The 10,899-nt window shown below is 33.6% G+C and overlaps 2 protein-coding genes across 4 annotated transcripts; one reads left to right on the top strand and one right to left on the bottom strand.

The window, feature by feature from the left end:
- Positions 1-480: 480 nt before the first annotated feature.
- Positions 481-3,417, bottom strand: LOC144849791 (palmitoyl-protein thioesterase ABHD10, mitochondrial-like). Of its 2 annotated transcripts, XR_013613998.1 has the most exons (5): positions 3,064-3,417; positions 2,408-2,525; positions 1,861-1,998; positions 623-1,681; positions 481-571 (listed from the first exon to the last, which is right to left on the bottom strand). XR_013613998.1 is itself a non-coding variant. In XM_078706847.1 (4 exons), exons 1-4 carry the CDS (start codon positions 3,336-3,338, stop codon positions 1,385-1,387), a joined length of 828 nt encoding a protein of 275 aa, XP_078562973.1. In that variant the 5' UTR covers positions 3,339-3,417; the 3' UTR covers positions 569-1,384. The 2 variants fall into 2 exon arrangements, 1 of the variants encoding a protein (XP_078562973.1); XM_078706847.1 differs by having other exon boundaries at positions 569-1,681.
- A 242-nt stretch (positions 3,418-3,659) lies between these two features.
- LOC144849570 (histone acetyltransferase KAT7-like) lies at positions 3,660-10,755 on the top strand. Of its 2 annotated transcripts, none has more exons than XM_078706520.1 (10): positions 3,660-3,732; positions 4,424-4,577; positions 4,848-5,264; positions 5,690-5,862; positions 6,377-6,580; positions 7,047-7,316; positions 7,657-7,797; positions 8,018-8,111; positions 8,238-8,384; positions 8,933-10,755. In XM_078706520.1, exons 1-10 carry the CDS (start codon positions 3,718-3,720, stop codon positions 9,145-9,147), a joined length of 1,830 nt encoding a protein of 609 aa, XP_078562646.1. In that variant the 5' UTR covers positions 3,660-3,717; the 3' UTR covers positions 9,148-10,755. The 2 variants fall into 2 exon arrangements, with proteins under 2 accessions (XP_078562646.1, XP_078562645.1); XM_078706519.1 differs by having other exon boundaries at positions 7,044-7,316.
- The last annotated feature ends 144 nt before the right edge of the window (positions 10,756-10,899 follow it).

Raw genomic sequence — 10,899 nt, 5'->3', positions numbered from 1 at the left:
TGTGAATACCGCAAGTTTAACAATACCAACGTAGACAATATAATAATAACTTTACGACAGCCACGAAACACCTCAGTGAATATTTAACAATAGGATAAATATACAATATTCGTATATATAGAATATATCAAATTAATAAGAATCTATGAATAATTCAAGTCATAAAGTAAAACATTGCTGTTGCCGACAAATGTAAATGAAATAGAACATGTCATATTTATACCAAACATACCCTATACAGTAATAAGTTCCATAATTTGGTCGCAAAAATATATCGGACAGGATTCAAAATCTGACATTTCGCTTACAACACGAGTGTCATTAGGTTTGAACAAATTGGAACGAATTACTTTTTGGTAAAATGACTGGTGTTCGTATTTACTGCGTGGAGTAACCGAATTGTGATGTTAAAATAAAGTTTAATTATTGTGAACAACGAACGCGGTCTATGGTTAGAAGATCGTGATGAAAAGGGATTGTATATTTTAATATTTATTACTAATATAAATATATTTTTTTATTTTAAATCAGCATTTCTTATTATGTCAATGCATATACACTAGTGGAATGCCTTGCCTAACCACAATAGACCATACAGTTTTATTGTTTATTGTATTGTTACATTGACTTTATATATTTATATATTTGTATGTTATTCTGTAATAAATTCTAAATTCTTTCTGTACAATGTTTTCTTAGATTAAGCTCTTATTTTTAGCTATGGATATATTATGTCATCATGGTATTCAGTAATAAAAAGATAAATACAGTAAATTAATTTCAAATGAAATAATATAGGCCTACAGTAATATAAAATGTTCTTAAAATTATTTTGTTTTCAATTTGCTGAATTGATTGATGTAGGTTATTCCATGCCTTTATTTGTTGACACGCATTTTGGTTGCAGGAATAATACTAATATCTAAATATCGCTGTATATGGTACTGTATATGATCTTCTTGCCTTGCTGTAATCCAAGATTCCAATCCAGATATGGTTTTAATGGTTTTAATGATATGAAACCAAGAATCTCTCAAACAGTGTTTAGTAACATCTCTAGGCCTTGTGGTGTTGACATCCGATGAGTGCCAGACTTCACCAATGTCATCTGTACATCCACACTCTGAATCTTCCTCGCAAGCTCAAGAGCTGAGCTCAAACGTCTTTACTTTAAATTAAAAAATCATCTGATGTATCACAGATATGATTTAAAACCAAGAATCTCTTTAACAGTGTTTAGTAACATCTCTAGGCCTTGTGGTGTTGACATCCGATGAGTTCCAGACTTCACCAATGTCACCTGCACGTCCACACTTTGAATCTTCCTCGCAAGCTCAAGAGCTGAGCTCAAACATTTTTACTTTAAATTAAATCATCCGACTTATCACAAATATGATTTAAAACCAAGAATCTCTTTAACAGTGTTTAGTAACATCTCTAGGCCTTGTGGTGTTGACATTCGATGAGTTCCAGACTTCACCAATGTCACCTGCACGTCCACACTCTGAATCTTTCTTGCAAGCTCAAGAGCTGATTGGTAGTATACGACATCATCTTCCATTCCGTGGATCAGTCGTATCGGACAGTTTATTGTTAAGGAACTTTTGCAAAATAGTTCTCGGTTGTGTTTGCCAATAAAAGTTTCCATGTCGAATACCGAATTTCTGTTTTTTGCAGTTTCCTGTGTTTAAAATACAAACATAAAAACTTATTTAAATGAATTAATATAGAAGTTTAATAATGGTTGAAATGAGAAAGCGAAGATACACAGGCTGCACCATGTGAAATAACACAACAAACGTTTTTGAAATTTATCACTTTAGTATGTTTAATAAAACAGATAAGAGTAAAAATTGTTACCGGATTCCTTTTATCTGCTGTCGAAGAAGTATTTTCAAAATTTGGTGTTGATACGCCAATTAGACTATGTATTCGTTGTGGTCTTTCTAATGCCAACATTAGCATTATTACACCACCCATGCTAGATCCAACTAACACCTAGAAAATACAACAAAACTTGTTTTAATATAATTGTAATTTAATCATACAATTGTTACGCAATAGCCTAGCATAAAAAAAAGTGGAATACAATTTAAAATTATTATTCTAAAAAACACTCGTCGCTTTATAGGGGCATCTCAACAACCGGTTTACCTCTAGAGAGGATACTATAATCGAAAGTGACACTACACCCGCCTCCTTGTTGGGCGACGGTTGTCCGGTCGGCAAAATGTCTGTCGATGAAATGGCGTTCGGCAAAATGTCTTGTTGTAGAGTCTATCTGTGTAGTCTATCGACTGTATACTACCCCATCCCACTCGCCACACCACTAAGGACTTGTCGGTTTCTCATACGCTTGCCTGGATAGTAGGTAGGTCTACTGCAGTAACTGCAGTATTTTGCTTACTTGAGGTCCAGTAGTGAGGTTATCCAAAACTGCCAATGCATCGTTTTTCCAGATATCAAAGGGATAGTTGTTCAGATCTATTTCTCCCTTTGATTCACCACACCCTTGATAGTCAAATCTATAATGAAAAGGTAACTTTCAACAATTGAATTTTAAATATTGTCATAAAAAAAATATTATATGTTATGCACAGACATATTTTAATTAAATTTAAAAAAATAATAGTTACAGTAATAATTTATTTGGTTACTATACTAATGAATAATAATATAATATTATTACTAAGTAACCAGGAGACAGAACTGAGATTCTGAACTAATGTATAGGTCTACTCATATTTTTAAAGTAAACAAAAAATGTAATTAAAAATAGACTGGGCCTATAAGTATTAATATTAATACAAAAATGTAACTACAGTATACATATTATTATTGTGAAATAATAAATTATTGAATTTGTATTATACTGTATAGTAAATCATTATTAGGCTGGCCTAATTAATATTAAATATTATTTTTAGTCGCGTCTCTATAGTTCACTATGTCGGTCGGTCGGTCTGTCTGTCGGTCCGGTATCACTATGCATTGTAGCACGCGACTTAATGGCTGTTGGCCTTGTTAATATAGGCCTATATTATTTAGAATGATTAAATTCACCTAATAAATTCATAGCGTGATTTTTTACAAAATCTTTCAAGGGTCAATGCCTTTTCACCATTCATATTAGACATGAAGCCAGGAAGAAACATAATTCCTATTCTTGTTCCCTTCTTGTGTTGATTGTGATCAGTAGGCCTACTCGCTGTTGTTGTTGGTGGAGAGTCTTTATTATCTTTGGTTGACTCACATTCCACTTTTATCTGTCGGTAAGCCAATAAATTACCATTTCCTCTATCCAAAAATTCAACACTACTCATCATGCGGTGATTCATACGAAAACAGTTTTTTAAAATTGATATAACACTAGTTTTTTTCCGAACTAAATTTGAACTTACTAAACCTATGGGCGCAGACATATTGAAATAATCCCAGAATGCATTTCACTTGAGCTGTTGAGTTTATTATTTATTTTTATTTGCTGGGAACATACGAAAACAAACTTAATACAAATTTATACTATTTTTAAGTAGCAATTATTGTAACTAACCACCATTTTAAAATGTTAATATTATTAGTGTGAATTTTAATTTCCTCATTGAAAATCAAGAGTGTTGCCTCTCTGTCCAGGCGCTTTGTGGTAATCAGGCAACTGAATTGAAATTCGAGAATTCGGCGTTGCGAATTTTGTAGGTCGTCAATATTTTATCTAAAATGACAAGAAGGAAGGTATTTATTTCCATTTTTATGGTTAAATTAACAATTTGAGCAAACAGCTGTTAGAACCTTTTAATTTTGAAAATGTGTTGTTATCTTAATCTTTGTTTAATTAAGCAATGTCTAGAAAGCTAAGCCTGCCATTTTTTGATTTGAGCGCCATCGCCTGTTTTCAAAACAACAAGTGAGATTAGGCTAGGCCTAGCGCGGCGTTTAGCATGTCGTGTTGTCAGCCGACACCTAACTGTCCGGTCTTGCTGCTGATGAGGGAGCGTTTACCACTGATTTCCGAGGCCTGGCCATCTAAGTACATTGAGTGTATATTGTTAATAGTATACGATAATAACAGAATCAACCCAAAATGTTAACTTAGATTTATTTAATGATAAAAAGTAGTCTCCTTTCATAAAATTAGATAAAATAATGTTAATTAAACGTTCAGTCGTCAGTGATGCGTAACGAACATAAATAACAAAGCAATTAATTATAATTATACAGGAATCCGATAGGCGGCGGGCACATGTGACATATCTTGGAATTGATAAATACATTTAATATTATCACTATCAGTGAACATACTGAACTGTGAACTATACTCCAAATCAGAATTATTATTATGTAAAACTTTAATCTGTTTGAAATCCTTCTTTTTGGAACTGATTAATGTTTAATCCATTTCCTATATTTTTATTAATCTAAAAAGAGAAAACAAGTAAATGGATTGCATTCAGATTTTACATCTGAAGGAGAAGCAGAATCTGACACGTCAGTAGATGTCGAAGAAGTGTCCAGTACAGACGAGGAAGTCCAGCAAAGATCACAGCGGAAAAGCACACAGAAGGGAGTGAAAGATGAAGGTAACGTATGACGTATGTGATACTTCGATTCAGTGGTGGATGATTTTGAAATAGGGGCTGGGTGGAGGGTGAAATAAAGGGCTGAGCTTAATTTGATGTCCTATCTTTTGCATTAAAATTTGCGAAATTTATGTGGGGCCGAGCCGAAATCTGCCCTCCAATATTGAAATATACAATCTTAATACAAAATAACTATCTTGTATTCTTACATTAGCAAAGAATACAAATAAATATATGTGTAATTCTAATATATTGTAAATTGTTTGCTAGGCGTTTCAACAAGATTACGTCAAAGGTCACCGGTAAAATCTCTACGGTCCTCTGCTCGCAAACTATCTTCCGATTCGTCTGATGTAGAGTCCACAGAAACTATTCCGCAAGAACCGAAAAGCACGCGAAAATCAAGAGCCACTGCAAAGATGGATAAAGATTTAAACGGTTCTGACTGCGAATCCAACACTTCTGGCATTGCCTTGAGCACTAGAGGGCGCCGTAAGTTGGTCCAGCCTACAGATAATCAGTCTGATGTTGAGACACCAGTTGTCGCTCTTCACACGCCCGCATTGAAAATCGTGAAAAAGCGTAAAGCGAAGGAAGATGCGGAAGAGAGCATGTGTCTTTCGCAGAAGCGTTTTAAGTCTGACACGGTTGAGCTTAAGTGTCCAGTTCCTGGATGTGATTCACAGGGTAAGAAACAATAACATAATATTATCTTAAAGCCAAATTAATATATAATAAATATAACCTGCCATATCCTGCTTGAACTTGAGTAAAATTTATAGAATGGACTTAAGCTCTGTGTACACTATCAAATTAGTTTGACAAAAATGGTGTGATGTGCCCAAATATGGTAGTAATATGTCATCATCATGTCCGTATATACCCACATCACATTTTGTTGTCACATAAAATTTGATAGTGTAGACAGAGCTTTAAACTAAGACGAGGCAATTTAGTGTATATTATATCCACATGGTTAATGTTACATTAGTCAACAGTTTTGGGTGGCCTTAAATTCGAGTTAGAATTCTACCAAATTTCTTTTGAACCAAAAATGTTTCATCATATCTCAAAAAAGTGATTTTAGAAACGTTTTTACTTGTTGTTATCAGGACATTTTAGTGGTAAATATGACAGACATTTCACCATCTCCGGATGCCCTATGTACCACAACCTTACCGCAGTGGAGTGCAGGCAGAAAATGGCTGCTAGGCTGGAGAAAGAAAGATTACGAGCAGAAGCACGGAAGGAAGAAGAAGCAGCCAGGAAGGCACTCAGAACTCCGGTAGGCCTACAGATATTTTGCTAGTCCGGAGGGCTAAGTTTTTTAAAAATAAAGCTTATTATTATATATAATTTATTGATCTACTACCTTAATACTGTACTGTAGATTTGCAATATGCACATTTTTTTAAAAATAAACCTTATAAGCATTAATTTATAAATAAATATGTTGTTAATAAATCAGGTAGAATTCGTCCTTTAATGTGCAATACCACTCGATGTAGGAAATCATTTGTCCACAGCTCTATTCGTGTTTCCAACTCAACATTTCAAAGATAGTTGTTTTTTTTATCCTTCTGTAAATATAACTTGTTTATTTACTTTATAGTTTTAATGTATTGATATTTTTAATGTTTTATATATTGTATGTGTTTTTAAGCATCAAGGAAAACCAATTTCATGTTCGCCTTGTTGTGTTCATGACAATAAAGATTTATCTTATCTTCTTATCTTATATTTCTACTGTAATACTGTATATTTTCAATATTATTAATATATGAATATATATAAAACAGAATATTAGCAAACAACAACAACGAAAACTAGCAGTTCAGGAATTAAGGCGACAGAAGAAAGAATTTGGCTCCGCCCACAAGGAACGTAATCGTGGACATCGTGAAGAATACCATTTATCACGTGAACCATTGCTCGATAATTTAACTTCGCAATATGATCTGAATCTGTTCCGTGAGGCGCAGATGAAGGTCTCGGCAGAAATGGTAAGTATTTAAAAATACATGTACTAGGCTGTGTGTGATTACTGCGATACCACAATATATGTTGCGGCAGGTATTTATGACGCCTCAAGGTTGATCGTCTAAAGCTCTGGCTACACTATCAAACTAGTTTGACAAAAAAGTGTGATGGTAGTGATGGGACATTATCCTGTCCATATATGGGCATACAACATAAAGTTTGATAGTGTAGACAGAGCTTTAGGTGCTACAGTTATATAAATCGGCAACAATGTGGGTAGAGTGACACATCTTAAGCTCTGTCTACACTATCAAACTTTATTATTTATTTACAAGAAAATGTGATGTGCCCATATATGGACATGATCATGTCATATCACTACCATCTTTAGGCACATCATACTCATTTGATAGTGTAGACAGGGCTTTAGGTCAACTATGTTGGCAACATTTTCTAGAATACATAATTAATTTTTCTTTCCACAAGGAGCAAGAGAATCAGGGCCAAAATTTTGAAGGTAGCATCAACAAGATTGAATTTGGAAGGTTTGAATTGAACACCTGGTATACCAGCCCGTACCCAGAAGAATATGCCCGTCTTCCTAAATTATTCATCTGCGAGTTCTGTCTCAAGTACATGAAAAGTGCGACTATTTTACGACGACACACAGCAAAATGCCTTTGGCGCCACCCGCCAGGAGATGAGATTTACCGTAAAGGTAATATATCTGTATTTGAAGTGGATGGGAAAAAAAGCAAGGTTTGTCATTGTAAAATGTTTTTTTTATTTCATACACATCCAAGTAACTCGCCAATTACAGGATAGAGAAATTATCAGGTTAAGTCTTATTTAGGCTTAGGGCCTGTTCGGAGTTATACTTTCGTATTGTACGCGGTGTACAATTCCATCTGAACCAGGAAAAGATTAGTGGAAGCCATCTCTTACAACACTGATCTTTCGTTCGTTACGGCAACTCAGGGTACAAGATTAGTGAACAACGTTTATGATACGAAAGTCATGCATTAACGATTTTGATCTCTAACCAATCAAATTTACTCCTGAAAGTTGAATGTAATCTAGAAATTCTTTTCTCTTTCAGATTTACTGTCAAAATCTGTGTCTACTTGCCAAGTTATTTTTAGATCACAAGACATTATATTTTGATGTGGAACCTTTTTTATTTTATGTAATGACCGAAGCTGATTCAACCGGCTGCCATATTATAGGGTATTTCTCAAAGGTATGTAGAACATGGATCCAAGTATTTGAGTGATTAGCTAGGTTTTGAATACAAAAAACACGTATTCGTTTTTGTACAGTAAGCCAGTAAAAATCTGTTTTTCATGGCAACGAAATATTGAGGGCTGTGTCAAAAATATAACTGCAGTAAATTTGTACGAATCGCAGATTATATACATCATGTTCAATTTTCATAGTTGTTTTCTGGTTTCTGTTTTTAGGAGAAGAATTCATTTTTAAATTACAATGTGTCCTGTATATTAACACTACCACACTATATGCGACAAGGATTTGGTAAAATGCTCATCGATTTTAGTAAGTATCTTGGTGTCTTTTATTGAGTATATTGGTTCCTACCACCTGATGTGAGATGTATGTTATGCAATTATAGACTAGTAATAAATTCCCATATAATTATATTTATACCTTTTTGAATTGCAGGTTATTTATTATCCAAAGTAGAAGACAAAATAGGTTCACCTGAAAAGCCGCTATCGGATCTTGGGTTACTTAGTTACAGGTCCTACTGGAAAAGTGCTGTTCTTAAATATTTACATAATTTCAAAGGGAAAGAAGTTTCAATAAAAGGTAAGATTTACTCAATTGTATTACAATTAATAGAAGAATATCTTGAATAGTTTCAAAGTATCAAAGGTAAATGCTGTGATACAGTATCATATGTGATGTATGTATCATAGGCAAATGCTGTGATACAGTATCATATATCATATGTGATATCTGTATCATAGGCAAATGCTGTGATACAGTATCATATATCATATGTGATACCTCTATCATAGACAAATGCTGTGGTACAGTATTGTATATGTTACATGTATCATAGGCAAATGCTCTGATACAGTATCATATATCATATGTGAAACCTGTATCATAGGCAAATACTGTGATACAGTATTGTATATGTTACATGTATCATAGGCAAATGCTCTGATACAGTATCATATATCATATGTGAAACCTGTATCATAGGCAAATACTGTGATACAGTGTCACGTATCATATGCTGTGATACAGTGTCACATATCATGTGCTGTGATACAGTTTAACATATAATATGTCAATTGTTTCCACATTTTACTCTAGAGCAATTCATAATTGCTTTTGTTTCTTTTTAGACATTAGTCAGGAGACAGCTATCAATCCATATGACATTGTGAGCACATTACAAGCACTGAGCATGCTCAAGTATTGGAAAGGGCGCCATCTTGTGTTAAAACGTCAAGATTTATTTGAGGAGTATCTCGCAAAGGAAGCCAAAAGAACAGACGTGACAAAGGTTATTGAACCGATGGCTCTCAAATGGACACCACCTGTAGGGGACAAAATATGAACATTGGCTGTATAAAAGGGTTTATTTGGTGAGGGTCAAAGTTCACAAGGAATCCAACAGTTGGAGAGGGGGAAAAGTACAGTGTGTGGGATTCCATTAAATATTTGTTATCTTTGAAAATACTGAGACACATTGCAACTGTGCTTTTTTAAATGATAATTATTCACAAATGTAAACAGTATTGTACAATGTTTTATATGCTAATAATTGTATTATGTCATTCCATGGTATTTGGATTTGATGCCTGGGAGAGGGAGGGGGTATTGTCAGGGTCATTTGATTATTTTAGACATGGCTTTAGTCCATCTATGTTCCTTCCTAAAGCCCTGTCTACACTATCAAACTTTATATGACAAAACAAATGTGATGTGCCCATATATGGACGTGATGATGTCATATCAATACCATATTTAAGCATATCACTACCATATTTGGGCACATCACACTAGTTTGATAGTGTAGACAGAGCTTAAGTCCTATTTGTATTTTGAAGGGTGGGATGCCTTATGAAATTGTTTCTGTAGTAACCCTGTGTATTAATACAACTGTAAAAACCAAACTTCATTTTATTAAATATTTAAAACTTGTAGAATATGTAAATAGGACAAAATGATGTAAATGCTTAATAAATAAATGGTAGATGTGTGACCAAATATTTTTACTGAATTTGACAATTTTTAGTAGGATTTACGATTACGTTTTTAAGCACGCAATTTAAGCCTTAATTGGTATTTCGAAATGAATATGTGGTTTCTTGTTAGGTTATTGAATAAGAATATTGTAAATTTCTTTTGAGAATATTCTGTCAGATGAGTTATTGTTTCAGTTGCAAAAGCATTGGAGGAAGCATCTGATCATACACGCAAATTTACGTTAAGCTCTGTCTACACTTATCAAACTTTATGTGACAAAAAAATGTGATGTGCCCAATAGACACGATGATGTCATATCACTACCATATTAGGCACATCACACTAGTTTGATAGTGTAGACAGTGCCTTAGCTATCACAATGCTGATTACTTTGTAAGCATGATATTTCTATAGCAAATGGCTTGCCTGGCTTTTGTTCATTTGTTCATTTGTTTTAAATAATGCTTTTCAGGTTGGACGTGTTATATGTGTGAACTGTTCTATTGTGTTTTCTTTGTTAATTTTGCTATTTATAAATCTATTGTATGACACAGGTAATGTTAACAGTCCTGGAATTCTGCGTTCAGTCATTGAAATCGTGAAAAAAGTTAACATAACATTTCTTAGCTCTGCCTGCACTATCAAACTAGTTTGAAAAAAAAGGTGTGATATGACCAAATATGGACGTGATATGACATCATCATTATCGCCATATATGGGCATATTAATTTTGTTGTCACATCAAGTTTGATAGTGTAGACAGAGCTTTACACTTTCCAAATCATTATTTGTAAAGACTGGTCAATATTTTCCTATTAATTTCGTAACGTTTGTATTAACAACCATTTTCATATTTCCAATTCAAACCAATTACATTAACCGTATTATGGTGTTAATGGTAAAATGAATCACAATGTAGTCAAATTCTGTAACTGTCAGAGATACCTGTATATAAATAATAAAAACGTATCGTAAACATGCTGTCTCTGTTGTTGGTTCATTTCATTTTTTTTTTTTTTTAAGTAAGACACATAAAATCCTCCTCACTGGCAAAGAGGATGAAAATAGTTAAACAACCGTTTACGCAGAATGGATAAAACACTACTTTTTTAAATTTTTA

The sequence above is a fragment of the Antedon bifida genome, chromosome 8, assembly GCF_963402885.1.
Source record: "Antedon bifida chromosome 8, ecAntBifi1.1, whole genome shotgun sequence".
NCBI classification, from domain to species: Eukaryota; Metazoa; Echinodermata; class Crinoidea; order Comatulida; family Antedonidae; genus Antedon; species Antedon bifida.
Note: the sequence above shows the minus strand (reverse complement) of the source record. Positions and strands in the feature narration are given on the sequence as shown.